At 58.2% G+C, this 21,571-nt stretch overlaps 1 protein-coding gene across 1 annotated transcript in view; it reads right to left on the bottom strand.

Annotated features, from left to right (window-relative positions):
• CERK (ceramide kinase) overlaps nt 1-19,834 on the bottom strand; it is a 51,750-nt gene extending 31,916 nt beyond the window's left edge. Inside the window, exon 1 of the mRNA XM_057740949.1 lies at nt 19,576-19,834. Within this exon, the coding sequence (XP_057596932.1) occupies nt 19,576-19,708 (133 nt within the window). The 5' untranslated portion in view covers nt 19,709-19,834. The remainder of the gene's footprint in view (nt 1-19,575) is intronic.
• Nucleotides 19,835-21,571: the final 1,737 nt, after the last annotated feature.

Raw genomic sequence — 21,571 nt, 5'->3', positions numbered from 1 at the left:
CACACACACCCGACACACACACACATCACTTACACACACACCCCAGACACACACCTGTCACACACACATCACACACACCCCCAGACACACACATCACACACACACACCCCAGACACACACATCACACACACATCACACACACATCACACACACACCCCAGACACACACACATCACACACACATCACACACACACCCCAGACACACACACGTCACACACACATCACACACACACCCAGACACACACACATCACACACACACACCCCAGACACACACACACGCACCCCCGCCCCACCCAGACACACACACGCACGGCCACCTGACTGGCCCAGGGCTTTTCTGCTTCTCAGCCTGAACCCCACCTCCCGGGCGAGGCCTCCAGGCCCCTCCCTCACCAGCGGGTTGGCCAGGCCTGCAGTCACTCTTCTGCCTCCTGCTAGGTGGCAGCTCCCGAGGGCGGCCTTGCCCGTTCCGGTCAGAGCTGTGTGTGTCCCCCCGGGCACCTCACACAGGGCCTGGCCGACCCGAGTCCAGCCCAGGTCTCCGTGTGCCCGCTCTGCCCCACGGCTGCGCTGGCGTCACGCCGGGCGTAACAGCAGTGAGAGTGATGAGAGCTGCCACTCGTGAGGGCAACCTTGTGTGAAACGCATACGCTCGCGTGATCCTCGCAGCAAGCCGGGAGGGAGACAGACGGGCTCGTGCAAGACCACAGACCCTCACTTTACCGGAGCTCGGAGGTCAAAGAACGTGTCCAAGCCACAGGCCGTCGTGGCAGGGCCAGGGCTCGCTTTCGGCAAATCCATCAAAAAACGTCCCCTGTCAGGTAGAGGTTGAAGAGAGCCTGCCAGGGCTTCCCTGGTGGCGCAGTGGCCAGTGCAGGGGACACGGGGTCGAGCCCTGGTCTGGGAAGATCCCACAGGCCGCGGAGCAACGAAGCCCATGCGCCACAACGACTGAGCCTGCGCTCTAGAGCCCGTGCTCCACAACAAGAGAAGCCACCGCAATGAGGAGCCCGTGCACCACAATAAAGAGTAGCCCCCGCGCGCCACAACTACAGAAAACCCACACACAGTAACAAAGACCCAATGCAGCCAGTAAATACAAAAATAAAATAAATAAGTTAATTTTTTTTTAAGTCAATTGTTTAAAAAAGAGAGAGGCTGCCAAATCCAAACACCAAAGGGAGACGGAAGTGGGGCACATCGGCTGTACCTACAACCACGGCGCCCCCTCGACTCCAGTGTGCACGACAGGCAACCAAGTGTGGACACTTACAGCCACAAACCCACTCAGAAACTGGTGAAGAAAAAGACCTTTTTTTCAAACAAACAATAATCAAGCGCCACATACAGCAAACGGTTTGAATATCTTTAATTTTGAAGGACTTACTCTTTCATTTACAAGAATATCCTTATAAATAATATATCAGGGTAGGTCATTTGATTAGGTTTTGCACACTTTATAAAGCCATACTCTACGTAATTTTCATTTCTTCTTAGAATGTGGCTCAAGTGACTTAGAAATGCCGACTGAATGACTAAGATCAACCCCCTTTGCTTTCATGTTCTCAGATCCTTCAGCGAAACCTGAACGTGGCTCTCTCTGTTTCAGTTCAGCATTAGTTTTTCCTTCGAATAATAAAGCAATGTATTTTAAGGGCCATTAGCACCAGTTCAAATGTTTATAACTGTTACTCAGAAAACTCTTCTCATGCAATACAGTCCTTTCCAAAAACGGACTGAAATTTTGTAACCAAACCTGGGTTGGAAGTCTCAAGGTTGACAACAGACGCAAGGTCCTGTGCTCCCCTCTGCAAGGAGTGTGCCTGGGCCCTGCCCTCCGACAAGGGTGGTGGCCGAAGGGCCACCCTGTTCCAGAGGAACCACGGGTGATGCCTGCGGGAGAGGCTGCCCACACACCTCCCGGGACAGCTGTGGACTCGAGCCACTGTCACCACGGCTCTCAGTTCCTGGTTTTTGGTGCCCACTGTGACCCACGGACACGGAGTGTGCCTCACGGCCGTGACTCAGAGGAGAAAAGTCCCTGCTGTCTGTCAATCCGCTTAGCGTACACGTTCCTGGACAGCCCAGCGCACAGTGGCCTCCCTTCTGCCAGGAGAGTCCCTGCCCATGTGTCAGCGCGCACACGCCCGGCCGGTGGTGGCGAGGTGGCCGGGGTCCCGCAGACTTCCAGGAGCTAAGACAAGTTCACAGTCACGGGCACAACGCCACTCCCAGGACAGGTGTGGGGGAAGCACACGGGACAGGGCAGGTCCCCACGGAGCATCAGACGCGTCGTGTCAAAGTCTGAGACGCACGTCCGTGGGGACCAGACGGCGATGAGGCCAGGGAGAAAAGCGGGCGCTGGAAGCCCCGAAGCCTCACCCCGAGCGCCAGCACCCAGGGCCCCCCCAAGGAAGAGCCCGAGGGTCTGAGGCCACAGCCTCCCAACTCCCTGAGTGATCGCACGTGAGACACCTTCCCGGCAGCTCACTCCCCACACACTTGCTGGAGGGGCAGAGCACTCCTGGTGCGAGCTCCCTGCGGAAATGAGACCCAAAAGTACTCCTGCCCCAGCTAACCGCCTCGGAGAACCCAGAAGCCACGGAGAAGACAACGTCCCTGCCCTGTGGTCACGCTGCCCCGCCGCCCGCATCTGCCACGTCCACGCCAGCACGCCGCTCTCCTCTGTGACACGACAGCCCGTCCAGTGGCAAAGCTGAGCTGCGACCTTCCACACCCGACCCCGCAGACCACGCCAGGGCGGAGGGCGGGCGGCCTCCGCGCGCGCGGCGGACTTTCCACGAGGCCCCGCGGTGCGCCCCCCGCCCCCCAACACTCGGCGACACCTGCTCCGCTTCGAACGTGAGAGTCGGGAGACCCCGCCCGCATCACGAGAGACCCCACACGCCCAGGAGTCAGATCACGGTCACTTGGTGACCCTGTGGCCACACTGTCCTGGCACCTGGGGAAACCGTGTCCCAGGCAGGCCCCGACGGAGGGACTTGGGGTCACCCAGGACGCTGCGACCCAGGCCTGCAGACAGCAGGAGGCACGGCGGGCACACGTGGCGGTCCCCACGGGAGCCAGAGGGGGGCCCACGGGCCTGGTTGGTTTCAGAGACACCGGCGTGCCAGCTGCTGCCCCGCTGGACCCATCCCTGCGGACGGACCCCCATGGACCGCTGGGGCAGGTGCACCTGTATCCCTACCGGACACATGAGCAAACAAAAGCACCGAGGGGTGAGGAACCTGCGGTCGCTGCCGGAGCCAGGGCAGACCGCAGAGGTGTGGCTGGGGACCGGCTGGGCGAGCTGGGGAGGCCGGTCCGGGCTGCCGCCCCACCCCGGCACCCGTCACCGCCTCACTCAACTGCCATCCCTGGCACCTCCACATGAGGCCTCAGATGAAAGGATTTTCAGGGCTGGGCTCTGTGACATTGCCGCTACCTGAGATACCAATTCAGAATAGGAAGAGGCCACAAGGAGAGGGACAGACCTAAGTGGCCTCAAAAGAAGGGAAGGGTTTGGATTTCCAATGAGAACAAAGCATTCTGAGGACTAAACGTACAAAGGCGGCCAGTTTTCCATCTCTCCTCGAGCATTACACATTTTCTCATAATCTCACTGAAAGTACTTCTTCATACATGTCACTGAGAACACTTCCCCCCGAGACGTGTGTTCGAGATCTTGCCACCAAGAAGAAGAAACCACGGCCTCGGGCACCTGCCACCTGGCGCGGGCCATGAGGGCCGGCCCACACCTGCACCAGACCCCTCGGGGGCGACGGAGGGGAGCGCGGGGACGGACAGGTGGACGCTGGGCAAACACCCTCTGCGTGTCCACACACCCCGCTAGACGTTTCCAGAACCGTTTTTCAGTTTCAGTCAAAACACGCAAATCTGGAAGGTAGCTACTTCTCAGGCGCCGGACCCAGCCCAGGCACTCCCCAAGGCCTTGCCCATGTAGAAAACAACTGTCTTCCAACGCCACAGAAATGGGAAATGCGTCCGACCGTTGAATGTTTCAAGGTCATGCTCTCGAAGCGCCAGTAGGCAGTGGGGCAGGCGGCCCCTGAGCACCCCGCCCGCCCAGGGCCCACAGTCCTGATCGCGGCACACGGGCGACATCACTTGGGGACACGCTGGAAGTTTGGATTTTTGGGTGTGAACTCTCCTGATTTAAAATGTTGACTGCAATTTTAAAAGGAAAAGAAAAACTGGCTGGAAGAGTCAAAAAACACCTGTGGGCCCAATTCAGCCCGAGGGCCACCCATCAGCAGCCCCCGTGAGGACGCCCTGAGGTTACGCTGACCCCACGGACCACAAGTGAAGCTGTACCGCCCACAACGGCAGTCATTTCACCCAGTCTAGCCTGACACACACAAACATTTAAAGGAAATCAGATTTCCATCACTGGAAACAAACCAACGTAGCTCCTCTTCGATTTTTCACAAGCTCTGTGAGGCCACGCAGCTCCCACGCCAGGGTGACTCGTCTAGAAGAGCAGGAAGTCCTACAGACGTATCCACAGCAGACCCCGTTTTTACTAGGAAAATCATTGTTTCCATTGAATGGTCTGTATTAATAATGAAATTTCCATTTGTAACTATTTCTTCTTATTGTTCTGTTGTTGTTGTTTTTTGGTTCCACCGCACAGCGTGTGGGATCTCAGTTCCCTGACCAGGGATCGAACCCATGCCCCCTGCAGTGGAAGCATGGAGTCCTAACCACTGGACCGCCAGGAAAGCCCTTACGGGTTTATTTCAATAACACAGTAATTTCAAACAAAACTATACGTATATCCTAATTACTTTAGCCCCAAAGTTCACGACGCTCAGATGAGGTGCTGGTCAATTATAATTTACTTGACCCGGGAAAATGTGACCTTTGACCCTCGTCTGCACACCAGCAGCGGCCAGCACGTCACCAGGACACCAGCCTGGGAGGCAACCTAGTGTGCGTGTCCCGTGCGCTGCAGGGGCCCCGACTGTCTGTCTGTCCACCACTGCGGCTCCGGCAGTCGCCCACCCGGGCGTGCTCACAGGAGGAATCCTCCCGACAGCCTCCCGCCCCAGACCGCCCTTCTCATGGCTTCTGACCCAAAGTCAAGCCCCTCTTTCCTCACTCCGGCCAAACTGCAGCCCCCACGGTTGACCAGAAGGCCCGGAAATGGAGCCAGAGGAGAAGCCGAGGCTGGCACCGGGCCCTGGCGCGTCCCTGCTGTGTGACCTGGGGCAGACACCTAGCGTCTCTGTGCTGAGTTACCATCTCCGTAAAGTGGGGACACGTGAGGATGAAAGGACTCTCGCCTGAAGTGCCGAGGAGAGGGCCTGGCGCCCAGCCACGCCCACGTGTGAGCTGTTCTCAGTGCTTGCCGCGGGGGGCAGGGGACAGGTGACACCGCTTACTGCGACTCGGCTGCACGGGGCCATGCCCTCAGAGGTCATCCTGTTGCAGACACCCCACCCCCGAGGCCTAAGAAAACCCCAGAAGGTGGCGCGTGCCGGCGGGGTCCTCCGCAGCCCGCGACGGCCAGGCCCTGGGGGAAGCTGGGATCCACAGAGCAGGGCGGGAGCGGGCGTTCAGATAAGGCAGCGGGCTCAGGGCGAGCGGGCGGGCACCAGGCCCTTCCTCAGCGAGAGCGGCCCCACTGGCTCAGCCGTGCAGTCGGGCCTGTGGCGCGCGCAGCGCGGGCTGCGAGAGCTGCAGGCCCGGCCCCGGGCCCGCCTGCAACCCGCGCGCTCGCTGAGCCTGTGGGCTGAATCCCCATCCAGCCCAGCGGCGTCTATTTTTATGCCTTTCTGGATCATTCCAGGCGCAAAATCTTTGGAATCCTTAGGCCCTAAAGTATTTCAAGGTGTCCCTTCCTCTCAGAAGACGCTCCGTTATCAGGGACATCACGGCTTACGCTGAACCTCAACACAAGCGACTGGCCAAGGCTCTCGAGCGACCACTGAAAAGGCCGGCGCTGCGCCCGAAGCTGCCCGCCGGCCCCCCTGGCTGGTGCGGAGGCGACGCAGCCCAGCCCGCTCCAGCAGGGAGGCGGTGCCGGCACAGGGCCCCCGCCTCTGGCCGCTGACAGTCGGCGGTGGGGAGACATCCGATAAATGGCAAAACTGATACAAATGTCTCGTCCGCTTATCCAGAGTCACAAACGCTCTGGAAAAGGCAGCGGAGCAGGTACACGGGCTGCGGGACTGGAGGGGGGCGGGAGGCCTCACGGACGGAGGCTGATGGCGCTCTCAGCGAGGAGCCAGGCAAGGGCCCTCTTCTGGGACAGGTGGAGGCCAGCGGGGCTGCAGCAGGGTGAGGGCAGCGGTATGTACCACAGAGGCGGCGCCGGGACTGCAGGGCCGAGGCCCCCGGCGGCAGGTGACCACTGGCCGCCCAGGGGCCCTGCGAGGACTCCGCGGGAGCAGCGTCTCCAACGCCAGGTGTCCCGCTGGGGCTCGATGCCTGGGGAGCCCAGGAGGCCGCAGTGCCAGCAGCCCCGGGCAGAGAGGAGAGGCTCAGGTCCTCACGGCCTTGGACTCTAGTCTAAGATGCCTCGCGGCTCCTGGGCGCCCTTGCTGAGCTGTCAAGTGAGGAGCAGACAGAACAAGGCGTCAGGAGCGTGCGTCTCTGTGGACCCGGGCCTCTGCAGCATCTGGCAGATGAGCCTACAGCTCGGGCCCTCGGACCCTCTTCCAACGGAGCATCCTTATCAGGCCTCCCAGGCCCCCCGGGCGTCAAGGCAGTCCCGCTGCAGGCCTGGCACCGTCCACCGGGCCCCCGAGAGGCTGCACAGACCTGGGGGCCAAGGGGTCCCGGGAAGGATGGAGCCAGGCATGCTCTGGACGGAGGCCCAGGAATCAGTGGCTTCACGGGTCGGGTGCGGTCTGATGTCCACTGGTTTCCCGAGAAAGACTGCACGAGGCGTGTGACCAGAGCGGAAGCAGAGACGCCGGGAGTGCTGGGGCCCGGGCTGGGAGGCGGGGATGGGGCGGCCCCTTGCCACCCAGGAACCGCTGCTCACACACTGGCGCAGGCGCACACACTCACCCGCTCACACTCACCCGCTCACACCTGCCCTTTGAACAGGGGCGTGAGACAGGATGCAGACACCGCCCTGCTGACAGTTCACTGTCACCTCCACCCAGAGAAACGTCATCAGCACCATCCGGAAAGATAATGCATGTGTCCTCCAGAGTCGACTCCCGGAAACAGTCCTGCCTAACAGGGACTCTCTGCCACCTCTGTCGCACTCTGGCCTTTCACCCCGGACACTGTGGGGAGAGCCCAGCAGTCCTGGGGCCGGCGACCTGGCCAAGTGTCTGGCTCCGGGTGGTCCCCAGCCCTGCCACCCCTCGGGGTTCTGCTCCATCAGCACCTGCGACAGGACAGGACCTGGCCTTTCAGGAAACGCAGCTACCCCACCGGCTCGGGACAGGGTTCTCCTCGAGTCCCCAGGCCTGGGGTTCAGGGGACCAGCTGCACTGACCCTTGATCTGCGGACTGTATACCCAAGAAGCCAACTCCGGGACACACGCATCTCCACACACAGGACACGGCCCGTCCCCGATTCCCACTTGTGCGGCCACAAGTGCCTCTGACCACGTGCTACCCCATGTGAGTTTCTCCAGCCTAGTGACCAGGGGCCTCTGTTGGGGGCTGCAGCCGGACTGATTCCTGCTCCAGGAACCCTGCCCTCCCCCCACCTGCCCGCCAGGAAAGGCAGTGGGGACTGCTGAAATGAGCACTGGAATCCACATTCTTGCAGGGGGGTGCACCCCAGGATCTCGGTGTCTGGGCTCTAGAGCAGCCCCCTCCCACCCCAGACTGCCACCTCTGAAATGGGGGGACACTAGGACGGCTAAAAGGGCTGTGGCCAGGATTCCACGTATGAGGCGGTAAACACACCACGGGCACGAGAGCGTCAGCCCAGACAGACACAGTTCCGACCTGGAGGCAGCAGGCCCACGACCGCCTATCCTTCCCCCGGATCGTGACCAAGACGTCTGGACAAGACCGGAGGAAGACAGTTAACGGAGGGCGCCAGGAGCAAAGAGCAGCCGGCCAGGGGCCGCAGCAGCGCCCTCGCCCAGGGAGCAGCGCCATGCAGCCTTCCAGAGCCTCTCTGTCCTCTCCATCCCAGCTCTGAGCGGAGCGGCCTGAGATCTGGAGCAGCACGCTGGATGCGGACAGAGAAGACCCACCGCTCTGTCTGGAGGAGCCAGAGCGTGGCCGGGGGGGTGGGGCTGGGGAAGGGCACCCTGGCTCTGCCCGTGAACTGGTACACGCCAGGGTCCCCGCGGCCGCCACGTGCAGAACCACGGGAAGCACCGAGGGGCCTTGGGAACCGAACTGCCACATGTGCCAGCGCCCGGGGCCCAGCCTCATCCCCGAGTGACAGGCAGCAGGGTGGCCCCTAGCAGCGTGAGAAAGGCCTTGAGCGCTGGACGGATGTGGAAGCCCCTCCCACGACGTGAGACAGACTTGCCATCTGAGTACAACCAGGCGAAGCACCTGCCTGAGAAAAGAAAATCCTCCAAAGGACTTTAACGGCACCCAGAGTCTTACAATGAAGTATTAAAAATGTCCGGGATACAAAATCAGTCAGCACACCAAGAACCAGGAAACGCTGACACGCCCAAGCAGAAAGACAGTCAACGGACGCCCCGCCTGTGATGACCCAGACGTCGCGGCATCAGACGAGCGCTTTACCGTGGTCGTTCTGGGCGTTCTAACCATGCTCGGTGCGGTACCGCTCAGCATTCTCAAAGTGAATGGAAAGACGGAAGTTCCCAGGGGAGAAAAAGCAACCATTAGGAGGAACCAAATGGGAAATTTAAAACGGAAAGTACAGCCTCTGAAAGAAAACATCCACTAGCTGGGCTCAATAGCGGCGTGGGTGAGACAGAGGAAAGTCAGCGAAGTTGAACCGGTCAGTAGGAATAACCTGTTCTGAATAACAGAGAGAAAAAATATTTGAAAAAATATTTAAAAAATTGCACAGGGACCTTCTGCTTCCAAGATGATGGACGAGGCGTGCTTATCCCTGTTCCTCCCACTGAGTCACATGTCACAAACGCAGGGAGACTCTGAAAGGCGGGGAGAAGGAGGAAGCTGACCGGGGACCTCGGGACCAGGGAAGGGCAGGGGGTGAGTTCCCTGGGTTTCCTTTTGCCTCATGTACGTCAGATTTGAAGAATCCAGCAGCCTGGAAATGCCAATGGTGTAAACAAAAAACTCCAACAAAGGTTGCTCTCTCTGCTCAAAGGACAGGGGAAGGAGAGCCCAGGAAGACAGAAAACTTCTAGAGAAACAGCAAACACACAGAAAACCTGGCCCCACCCCCACGCGCACCAGCAAAGCCCGCCTGGGAGCCTAGACTTCCACCCTCGGGGTGTAGGGAGGCACCCCGACACCCCCCACCAGGGTGGTGTGAGAGAAGGCACGCAGAGGGCAGAACTTGCATCCCAGCCAGCTGGTAATGAGCCTCACTCAGAGGGCGTGGACTTCCACCTCCACCCAGCAGCAGTGGGTGGTGTCAGGGGAGACCTAGGGGAGACGCAGGACTCCCACCCCCACCCACCCAGCTGCCAGGAGACCCTTTGGGAGCAGTCACAAGGCACCCCTACCCCTTCCAGCCCAGGGGGTCTCTGTGCAGGCCCACTGGGGGGCCACAAGTCCCAGCCCACCCAGCAGCAATGAGGAGCCCCCCTGCGTGTCGACAAAGCCAAGGGGAACCTGGACTTCTTCCCTCACTTGGCGTAACTAATACCCCTCTTCCATGATGATGCGGTGTCGCAGAAAACCAGCTAAAAGAGGAAATTTAAATAAGATCCCACATTTCATAGCATAATGCAAATATGGCTGGGTTTCAGTCGAAAATCAATCACCATGCCAAGAACCAGGAAGATCTCAAACTGAGAGAAAAAAAGGCAATCACTCAATGCCAACACGGAGGTGACAAAGAAGCTGGGATTATCTTAAAGCAGCCACAATGAAAAGCCTTCATTAATAATCACACACTTAAAAAAAAAAATGGAAAAGTCTTACCGAGCTCCGCCCACCCAGCCCTACCCACCATCAGTCCCTCCCATCAGGAAGCACGCACAAGCCTCCTAGATAGCTTCCTCCACAAGAGGGCAGACAGCAGTATCAAGCAGTATCAGCAGGATTTCATCTTGTGAAACTGAAAACCACAGCTGTAGAAAGATAAGAGAAAATGAAAAAGCAGAGGACTTTATATCAGATGAAGGGACAGGATAAAACCCCAGAAAAACAACTAAATGAAGAGGAGCTAGGCACCCTTCAAGAAAAAGAATTCAGAATAATGATAGTGAAGATGATCCAGGGCTTTGAAAAAAGATTGGATGCAAAGATCGAAAAGTTTACCAAAGACCTAGAAGAATTAAAGAGCAAACAAACAGAGATATGCAACACAATAACTGAAATGAAAAATACACTAGAAGGAACCAACAGCAGATTAACTGAGGCAGAAGGGTGAATAAATGACCTGGAAGACAGAATGGTGAAAATCACTGATGCAGAAAAGAATAAGGAATGGTGAAAATCACTGATGTGGAAAAGAATAAGGAAAAGAGAATGAAAAGGACTGAAGACAGCCTAAGAGATCTCTGGGACAATGTTAAACACACCAACATTCGCATTATAGGGGTCCCAGAAGGAGAAAGAGAGAAAGGACCTGAGAAAATATTGGAAGAGATTATAGTTGAAAACTTCCCTAACATGGGAAAGGAAATAGCTACCGGAGTCCTGGAAGCACAGAGAGTCCCAGGCAGGATAAACCCAAGGAGAAACACACCAAGACATATAGTAGTCAAACTGACAAAAATTAAAGACAGAGAAAAGTTATTAAAAGCAACAAGGGAAAAATGACACATAACATACAAGGGAACTCCCATAAGGTTAACAGCTGATTTCTCAGCAGAAACTCTGCAAGCCAGAAGGGAGTGGCATGCTATATTTAAAGTGATGAAAGGGAAGAACCTACAACCAAGAATACTCTACCCAGCAAGGATCTCATTCAGACTCGATGGAGAAATCAAAAGCTTTACAGACAAGCAACAGCTAAGAGAATTCAGCACCACCAACCCAGCCCTACAACAAGTGCTAAAGGAACTTCTCTAAGCAGGAAACATAAGAGAAGAAAAGGACCTACAAAAACAAAAACAAAACAATTAAGGAAATGGTAATAGGAACGTATATATTGATAATTACCTTGAATGTAAATGGACTAAATGCACCCACCAAAAGACACAGACTGGCTGAATGGATACAAAAACAAGACCCACATATATGCTGTCTACAGGAGACCCACTTCAGATCTAGGGACACATACAGATGGAAAGTGAGGGGATGGAAAAAGATATTCCATGCAAATGGAAATCAAAAGAAAGCTGGAGTAGTGATACTCATATCAGATAAAAGACTTTAAAATAAAAAATGTTACAAGAGACAAGAAAGGACACTATATAAAGATCAAGGGATCCACCCAAGAAGAGGAGATGACAATTATAAACATATATGCACCCAATATAGGAGCCCCTCAATACATAAGGCAAATGCTAACAACTGTGAAAGAGGAAATACAAGGCAGAAACAGAGACAAAGATGTAGAGAACAAACATATGGATGCCAAGTGGGGAAAGCGGGGAGGGTTGGGAGGGAATGAATTGGGAGATTGGGATACCAAATTGTACACTCTAACTATATGCTGTTTATTGTCTGTTAACTGTATCTCAATAAAAGTTCTTAAAAAAAAAAAAAAGACGTATAAAGACTCAGCAAAGAGGGCTTCTCTGGTGGCGCAGTGGTTAGGAATCCGCCTGACAATGCAGGGGACACAGGTTTGGGCCCTACTCAGGGAGGATCCCACATGCTGTGGAGCGGCTAGGCCCGTGAGCCCCAGCTGCTGAGCCCACGCGCCTGGAGCCCGTGCTCCGCAACAGGAGAAGCCACGGCAATGAGAAGCCCGTGCACCGCAAAGAATAGCTCCTCCTGGACACAACTAGAGAGAGCTCATGTGCAGCGGCGAAGATCCAATGCAGCCAGAAATAAAATAAATAAATAATAAAATAAATCTTAAAAAAAAAGATTCAGCAAAGAAAAAAGTCTCAGCAAAGACACAGGAATTATAAATAAGAGCCAAATGGAAGTTTTAGGGTTGAAAAATACAATAACGAAAATAGGAAGCAAATACAACGGGTGGGCTCAACAGCAGAGACAGAGGAAAATCAGTGACCCAGACGATGGGACAACAGAAATTACTCAAATCCAACAACAGAGGAAAACTGAATTTTAAAAACAAGCAAACAAGCAAACAGAGGCTCAGGGACCTGGGGGACTGTAACAGAGGACCTAACGTGTGTCGCTGGAGTCCCAGAAGCAGAGAAGGACGGCTGAAAAAGTACTCAAAAAATAATGGCTGAAAACTTTCCCGATTCAACAAAAGACATAACCTCAAATACAATTAATCCAAAGAGATCCAAGCCAAGATACATCACAGCCTGGATTCCGAAAACCAAGTACCAAGAAAAGAAAGTTAAAATCAGCGACAGAGAAACAACATCTTACCCCCGGGGAAAAAAGTGTGAATGACAGTGGAGTTTTCCTCAGAAACCATGGAAGCCAGAAGGAAGTGGCATAATATTTTTCCAGTGCTGAAAAGAAAAGAACGGTCAACCTGGAATCTTACACCCAGCAAAATTACCCTTTGGAAATAAAGGAGAAATCAAGACATTCTTAGATGAAGAGAAACTAAGAGAACTTGTTGCCAGTGGACCTATCCTAAAAGAAAGGACACAGGATGTAGACATGAAGTAAGAATCCCTGAAAGAAAAAAGAAAAGGGGGAAGAAAGGACACAGTAAGCAAAGGTACGGGTAAACACCACAGAACTTCCTTCTCTTCCTGACTTCTCTAAACTATGTGTGAGGGTTGAAGATAAAATTATAACATTAATGTGATTCTAAATGCATGGAGAGGAAACACTTAAGACAATTTTACTATAAACGGGGGGGAGTCGAGTGATGCAGAGGGAGGTAGGTTTCTGCACTTCACTCGAGCTGTCAAGTGGCCGCACCACCCGCCCCAACGGGGAGGAGACACGTGCAGAGCGATGCCTCGGGCAACCGCTCAAGGGCCGTGTCCACACACATAGGTGCGCCCACACACACAGGTGCGTCCACACATAGGTGCGTCTACACACACAGGTGCGTCCACACACAGGTGCGTCCACACACAGAGGTACATCCACACACACAGGTGCGCCCACACACACAGGTGCGTCCACACACAGGTGCACCCACTCACAGGTGCACCCACACACAGAGGTGCGTCCACACACAGCACAGATATTTTACCACAACAAACGGCTAATGACAAAGATGAAACTATACACACAGTCAAAATGGAATTGAAAAAAATATGTTTCAGTAACTCACAGGAAGCCAGGGCAGAGCAGAGAAACGAAAACCAGAAACCAAAAATAAAACAGCAGACGTAAGCCCCAATCTATTTACATTAAAAAGACATAGATTGGCCTCGTTGATTAAAAACCACGAGTCAACCCTATGTTTCTAACGAAACTCCCTTCAAATCTAGTGACGCGAGCGGGCTGACAGTACGACGACAGGAAAGGCGTGCAGAGCCGAAGTGGCCACGTCAACCGATGAAGTAGAATCCAGAACAAACGAGGTGATCGGAGACAGAGAGGCGGGCGTTCACAGGGTAGAAAGGGTCCATCCAACACGAGGACGCAGCAGTCCTGAACGTGAGCGCCCCAAACCACAGAGCAGGGACGTGCACGAGGAGGGACAACGGTCTCCAGCAGGGTCGGCACCCCGCGGGCCCGCTCTGCAGACACAGCTCTCCCGGCATGCAGCCCCACGCAGCCCCACACAGCCCCGCCCCGGCCGCCCGCAGCAGCTCCTGTGCTAACGCAGCGGGGCTGAGAAGCCCTGACCCGCGGAGCCTGGAATATCCGCTCTCTGGCTTTTGAAGAAAATGTGTGCTGACCTATGTGAGAGTGGCAGGCAGAAGCTAACCCTGGAACTACCTCAGAGAAGCGAGTGTTCACGACCACGCTGGCCCACCTGAGGCGGCTGTCTAGAGACGCACAGGGCAGCGCCGCGGTTCCCTGGCAGCTGCTTTCCAGACCGCAGGAGGCTGTGCGTCGCTTCCGACACTGGACCACGTGCCAATCTGGAAAGAGATGCTACTTTTTCTCTGAAACGGGCAGACGGGGTTGCCACTTAGAGTGCTCCTGACTTCCTCGTGGGCACAGAGGACACATTGGGGGTTACCGAAACGCGGGGCACGGGACCTGCAGTGTGTACGCTTTAGGGGATTCCGCAGAACTTGTGGGCTTCACACAAACCATTCGGCTTCCCGGCCGCTTCCAAGGGTTTCAAACCCACATCCTCCAGACAAACGTCAGGGTGCTTAGGAGAGTACACAGCAAGCTACCACGTCCCGCCTGGTCCTCCTGCCAGCGGCAGCGGTGACCCCACGACACGCTGCGTCCCACACGGCCGGAGCCCGCCCGAGCCGGCCTCCACTCACCACGTGGCCAGGGACGGGCCACACCCTGCCTCCCGCGCGCAGCCACGCACGTGGTGGTCACTCAGCACCTGCCGTGCACGCAGACACACGAGGGACCCCGGGAGAAAGGGGACGGGCAGAGGAGGAGGAGGTGAGGCCATCGGACACTGGGTTCCGCCCAGAGAGCACACAGGGAGGCGAGACAGATAGTCCCAAGACAAAAAGAAGCAACACGCGTGACACACAGTAGAAAGAAGTAACTAGCACAGAGGAACCAACACCTACACAAGCCATCAAAAGAAAGACTACGGAAGGGCAAGGTACTAGGAGAGCTGGACCTTGGCAAGGGTGAGATCTGAACGCAGGGAGGGGAGGAGAACATTTCCGGTGGAGGGGGTCAGCGTGCGGGGGTGGGGGGGCGGTGAGAGGAGGGCTGTGTGGGGATTCAAGGCTGGCTCAGCTGGGCTCAAGAGGGTGGCGGCGGAGTCGATGGGGGAGGGCTCAGCTCTGGGGAGCCCTGAATGAAAGCCAGGCCAGGGGAGCGCGTCAGGCCGGTGAGCAGCACGTGACAGAACTTTCTAGCAGGACACGCAGCCCATGGGGGGGATGGGCGATGCCTAGCCAGCTGCCAGGGCAGGGCCTGAGGGCCTGGGGCGGCGTGAGAAGGGCGTCGGGGTGTTTTCCAAACTTTCACCCAACAACCCTGGGTTCCCCCCTCGGAGGGGTGCTCAAGGAAGGGACACAGGGAACAAGAAGGATGGACAAGGTCAGACCAGAGGCAGGAGACAGCAGGAGCCCCCGGGCCAGCCTGTGGTGCGAAGAGAACCAAGGAGGAATGGAGAGAGAGTGGACACATGGGGCCCGGCAGGCAGAACCCAGGCCCGGGCAGCCCGCCAGCGGGGGGCACAGAGGCCTGGGAGCCAGGCCCATCGCTCCGGCTGGCTGGTCTGGGGCTGAGGTGCTGGCTGTCTCCTGCAGGAAAGCGGACGTGGTCAGAAACTTGGAACCAAAGCTCAGGAGAAATCCACAAGGTGCTGATCACTGAGATTGTGCAGGCAGGATGAGAGGGAGGAGGTGAAACACACCTGACTCTGGACCAACCCCCTTGTTCATGACACAGCACGCAAAAGGCAGAAACCAACTCCATTCTCTAACAATGTCTGCGATGCAAAAATCTAGGCTGATTGAGAGGCTACACAGAGTGGAGGACAGAAAGCAAAAGAATGTCATCAGTATCTTCGCAAACACATGGAAGATACCTTTTCTAAAGTAGAAAACACAGTTCCTTAAATACCAGTCTTTTTCCTTAGGGCAGAGGATCAAACATGGCAAATTCACCAAACTACACGCTTAACATGTGTGAATTTTATTGTATGCAAATTATGCCTCAATAAAGTTGATGTTAGAAAATCACGTTTTAAGAGAGTAAACAGTAATACGCATATTTGCACAGAAACAAACACCAAATGTTCACGGTTGAGGGTTAAGACTAAGGGTGATTTTCTTTCTGTGTGCTTTTCTGTGTTTTCTAGATTTTAGTAAACCAACGAGAGTTACTTTTATAAACAGAAACAAAATTTTTTGTTTTAAGTATCTGTGGCTTGCTTACGTTTTGCTGGGCATTGCATAGGAGTGTTGGGGACATTCTGTAAACACAGCAGCGACCTGCCCAAGGAGCTCCGCAGCAGCCCTGGGGCACGGGGGCGGGGGCGGCCTGAGGAAGGGGAGGGTTTCCTTCAAAGGTGGAGGCTGGGCATGGCCCCACCCCCGCCCAGGGTGCCAATCTCCCTCCGTCTCTGTCTCTGTCTCTCTGTCTCTCTCCTCCAAGCCCCAACTCTACAGGAACACATCCAGAGTCTCTTTGAGCGTGTCTTACTGCAGCCGGGGGTACAACCCAGATATGATTTCAGTCTGTTTCAAGCTGAATGAGCCCGACCCACTGTGAGAAGGCTGGGCCGGGGCTTCCTGTTTTCAGTCTGCCCCACTTCCGACCAGGCTGGCGCCCAGGAGCCTCACAGCTTCCTTAAGAGCAGCTGTCTGTCGCTGGGTCCAGAAAACGCTGCCCCCCAAAATCCTGGTCCTTCCTTTGCTCTGAACCGCCGAGCCTCCCACAGAGGAAGGAGTGTGGGCCTGGATTAAGAGCCGGCTCCCTTCTGTACATTCCATACAATCGCAGCTTCCATTTTTCCTGTCTGAAAACAGAAGCGATGCTCTGGAGAAACTGAGGGGTCAGATAAAGCGGCCGCACCCAGGGCACATGGTGGCCCCGGCTCAGGTCCCTCCTCCGTCCTTCCTCGAAGGTGATCCCGATTCACTCCCTACCCCATCGGCCTGTTTCTGCACAACCCTCCCCCACCCTTCCTTCCCCTGCCAGCCCACAGTCCATCGTGACACGTGGACGCACCTGGGACTGTGGCGGGCTGGGCACTGCCACTCTGTAACTGATTAAATGTCCCGTGGACTGGTTCCCGTCTGCCCTCAAGCATGACTGCCCTGGGCTGCAGCTACGAGGAAAGCCCCGCGCAGCCGCGGCTGCGGCCCTGCACTGCTGGCCCCGGGCTTCCACGGGGTGCAGCCTGCTCTGGAGGAAGCCCGCAGGCCAGGACGCCCGCAGCCCCAGCCTCTCCAGGGAGGGGACCAGTCTCTTGCATACCAGTCTCTGTACGAAAGGGCCCTCACGGTTTGTAAGAGTGAAGCAACCACCGTCCCAGGGAAGGGGGCGGGCAGATGTGCCTGTGAGGAGCCGCCCCAGAGTGGACCCTGCACCACACAAAACCCAGAATCTGGGGACCGGAAACCATAATGGTAGCCGGCTGAGGATGCCAACGTTGAAAGCAGACGATGAGTGACCGCCTCTCCCCCCCCAGACGTGTGGGAGCCGTCCAGAGTCCGCGTGGCAGAGCTGGCCTGAGGGAGGCCACACCACCTGGTGCACAGCAGCTGGAGTTGGACCCACCACGCCTCAGACACAGGTTCAACCACTAGTTGGGCCGGTTTCTTAAACTCTCTGTAGCTCAGTCTCTTCATCCGTAAAATACAGCAGAAGCTGCCCCGCAGGAATGCATCGTGTTTGAATGTGATACAGAAGTACAGTGGCTGCACCCGAGGGCTCCATCTTTAGGCCGAGAGATTTACAGGAACGCTCCAAAGCCCTTGGGGCCAGGCCAGGCAAGACCCAGGCTCGGGGCCCTGGTGAGTGGTGCCTGGAAGCCGGAGGGTGACATCCGAGGAAGGACATTTCTTCCCAAGGGGACAACAGAAAGCTGGTAGAAGGGTAGAGTCTCAGACCCCTGGCCACAGATAAGCTCTCTGCAGACCATGCTTCTGGTGACCCCGAGGTCAGAAACCAAGAGTCTGAAACCACCCTTGACCTTGGCCACAATTAACTGGCCAGCTCTGCCCCACCCCTCCCACAGCAGCAGAGCCACACAACCTCAGTGTCAGAAAGCACCCGCAGACCCACCGCAGCACCCCCGACTGCCCACGAGGCATCTGAAAGGCATCCCAAACTCAGAACGTCCAGCAGAGAATCCTGACCTACCCTTGCCCCCAGTAATTAAAAACTAACTCCCTGCTCTTCCAGCAACTTCAGTAACCACACACCTGGAATTCACGCCCCCCTGGGCCTGCTCATTCGCAGCAGGCAGACCCAGCCCGGCTGGTCATCACTCCCTCCTGGACAAGGCCAGCAGCCTCCCACCTGCAGTCTCTCCTCCGTCTGCTCTCCTCCAAGCTGCCACAGAGATCCTTTCGCCGGGTGAAGATGGATAAATCCCTCCAGGGGTCCCCACCTCAGCCCCTGCCACCAAACAGGCCTGTTTCCCCTCCCCTATCTCCCTCCGCTCCTGCAGCACCGGTAGGACCTCCCGGCCAGCCCGTCTGCAGCCTTGGCACTTGTGGTCTTCTGGCCTGGACCATCTCTCCTTGATGTGCACAGGTCTCTCCAGGGCTCTGGTCCAACGCCCCCCCGTAAGTGAGGACCTCTGGGACCCCAGCACCACAGCAACCTGCCCCCACCCTGCAGGGCTCTTCTCAGACATACAAGCTCCTGTGTGTTCCCCTCTAATGGAAGATGGTCCGTGACGGCAGGGACTTTGTCACGTGCGCTGAGCAGAGGCCAGGATACTGCCGTGCCCTCCCGAGAGGGCCTCGATAAAAACTTGCCGAAGACAAATGAATGAGATGGAAACACACCCACACTCGCCAGCCCTGGGCTTCCTCTGCCCCAGATGCCTCCCCCGCCCCGCTCCAAACAGGCCTCCCGAAATCCTCCTCCTCCTGCCCAGGATCAGATGACGTGTCCCCCATAAGCCTCTGCCCATCCCTCTGCCACCCGACCTCTCGGCCAGGGAGCCGCTGGCCCCTTCTCCTTGGGGAGAGAGGGTGTGCTTTTCAGTTACATTACACTTCTCCAAATCTGAGGGCCTCTGCAGGTCATGCGTCCAGCCTGTTGCACCAGAACTGACACCCACACCAACCCCCCCAGGGGGCGCATCCCAGAGGGAAGGTCACGAGCCCTCCTGCCACTTTACAACAGGAACTGCTGAGGCCTCCCCGCGCTGCACCCTCGCGCAAGCAAAGCATCCGTCCTCGGGTTACGCTGGACCCGGGTGCGGGGGCCGGCACTCCCTCGGGACCCGACCGTGGCCAACCTCACAATCCATCCGGATGGTGCCCTTCAGGTACCGGCGGGCGGGTCACGGAGAGGCGGCCCCGGCCAGGGGACAGCCCTCGGGCCGCAGACCTCCCCCGCCGCCACGCCCTCCGGGGTCGCATCCCCGCCGGGACGGCAGGTGCCCGGGCTCCTTCCTGCCCTCGCCGCCGGCACCCCCCGCTGGTTCTTTGTCATCCCGGCGCCGGAGGGTACCCGTCCGGGCGCCCGGGACGCGTCCCGGCCAGCCGCCGCCGAGCCCCCGGCCCCCATCTCCGGGCCTCGCGTCCCCGGGCCACCGTCCCCCCCCCCCCCCCCCCCGCCGCCGGCCGGCCTCCCCGCCCCCGCCCGCCCCCCGGGCCGCCGGCGACACTCACCCGCGCCGGGGGCGCCGGCTCCGGGCCCCGGGCTCCGCCACCAGCGCAGCAGCGCCCGCGCGGGGTCCAGGCTCACGGCGCAGCGCTGCTGCTTCACCCACAGCACCGAGCGCAGCGGCTCCGCCGCCCCCATCGCGCCCAGCGCCCCGGGGCGCCGCCTGGTCCGCCGGGCGGGGGGCGCCGGGCGGGCGCGCGGGCCGAGGGGCGCGGGACCGTTAGCGGCCCCTGGAGCCCGGCCGGGTCGCGGCGGCGGCGGCGGCGGCGGCGGCGGGGCGGGCGGGGCGCGCGGGCGGGCGGCGCTGCGTCACCCCGTACGCAGGGCGGCCGCGGGGACCGAGGAGGGGCCGCGGGGGCCGGGCGGGGCCGGGGGGACGGACCGGGGGGCGCTGCCCAGCCGAGGAGCCAGCGGGGGGTCTGGTGGGGAGACCCGAGAAGGGGGCCGGGCGTGGAGGGGGTGGAAAGGAGGGAGCAGGGAACAGAGGAGGGGGCGCGGAGGGGCCGAGCGATGCAGGAGGGGCTGGGCGGGGGTCGGGCCGGCGCGTCCCCCGGGCTTAGGGCTGTTCCAGCGGGACGCGGCTTCCCCTTGCAGCCGGTCTTAGGGTCCGGGCCCGCAGTGGCGGGGGGGGGGGGGGGGGGGGGCGTGGAGCTCAGTAGCGCCTCCCTGGAGGGTCGTCGGGACAGGCACGGGGGCCTCCAGAGGCGCAGAAATGCTGCCTGAGAGGTCATGCGGCTGTGGCGGGAGCCCACGGGCCTCGGGTGGGCCTGGTTTTCGGGTGGGATGGGGTGACCCACGCCAGTCCTCGTGGGGCCGCCCTGGGCAGCGTGACTTTGGGCATGGACCTCTTGGATGTGGTCTTCTCCTCCTGGAAATAAACTTGAAGGCCTGGCAGGCACCCTCGGGAGGTGTGGACCCTATTGGACCCAGCACAGAACTGGACACCATCTCCTCTGCTTATAGGCCCGTCCTCATGACTACCCTGGGTGCTGCAGCAGCCCGATCTCTCCTAAGGGGGCCAGTGTCCGGCACTGGGGGTTGAGCACTGAGGGAGGGAGCCAGCATTTGAACCAGGCGGTCTGGCTCAAAGTGTCCTGCCGCGCCTGCACACACCAAGGCTGAGGACAGATGCCCCCTGAAGAGGCATGTCCTGGTCACAGGTAGCAGAGGCCTGGCCCAGAGGCCTGCCAGGGTCCAGCCGCCCTTTACTGCCCGCTGGAGTGTGTGTCTGGGCTAGGGGCTGCAGAGAGCAGCTAAGGGTCCCACATCCCCCGGTTCTCACGGCCAGCCGGCCTGCAAGGGGAGGATGTGGAGGCTAAACTGCCACCAGAGGGGAGGGGCCTGCAGGCTGGCAGGCAAGGAAGGCTTCCTGGAGGAGGAGGTCTTCCTCATAGGGGCCTGGGAGGGGGCAGGCAGCTGAGCTCTCCTCTCCTCTAACCTCCCCTCCCGAGCAGGCCCAAGGAGAGGGGGCTGCTGTTCTGAGCACTCGGCCGAGAGGCACCACCCTGCTCAGCTCGAAGTCCCCTCTCCACAGGGGGCCTTCCCTGACCCCTAGATAAATGGAGCATCCAGCCCAGCAGCCCCCTCAGCTCCACGAGGACGTGGGCTTGTCTGTCCCCGTGGCCCCAGCCCTGAACACAGTAGGTGTGCCCACATTTGTGCCATGAGTGCAGCTGTTCCAGATTCATCACTGAAGACGCCGCTGTTCAGAAACACTGAGTAACTCGCCTAGAGGCACAGGGCTCGGAAGTGGCAGAGGCCTGGCTCCAGGGGCCCAAGCCACCTGCGCACCCCCTCCCCAGCTCTCCCTGCCAGCTCTCCTGCTCCTTGGCTCCTCTTGCACGAGCCTTCCCTGCAGATGGCGGAAGGGCGGGCCCACGGCCTCGCTGCCCGTGCCTGGCACTGGGAGCCACGCGTACAGGTCTTATCCTGCCAGCTCCCTGTGATTCACTCCTGCTGGGAGCCCAACCCCTGTTCAGGCCGGGTACAGGGAGTCAGGAG

This window comes from Hippopotamus amphibius, chromosome 7 (genome assembly GCF_030028045.1).
Source record: "Hippopotamus amphibius kiboko isolate mHipAmp2 chromosome 7, mHipAmp2.hap2, whole genome shotgun sequence".
In the NCBI taxonomy this organism is placed as follows: Eukaryota; Metazoa; Chordata; class Mammalia; order Artiodactyla; family Hippopotamidae; genus Hippopotamus; species Hippopotamus amphibius.
Note: the sequence above shows the minus strand (reverse complement) of the source record. Positions and strands in the feature narration are given on the sequence as shown.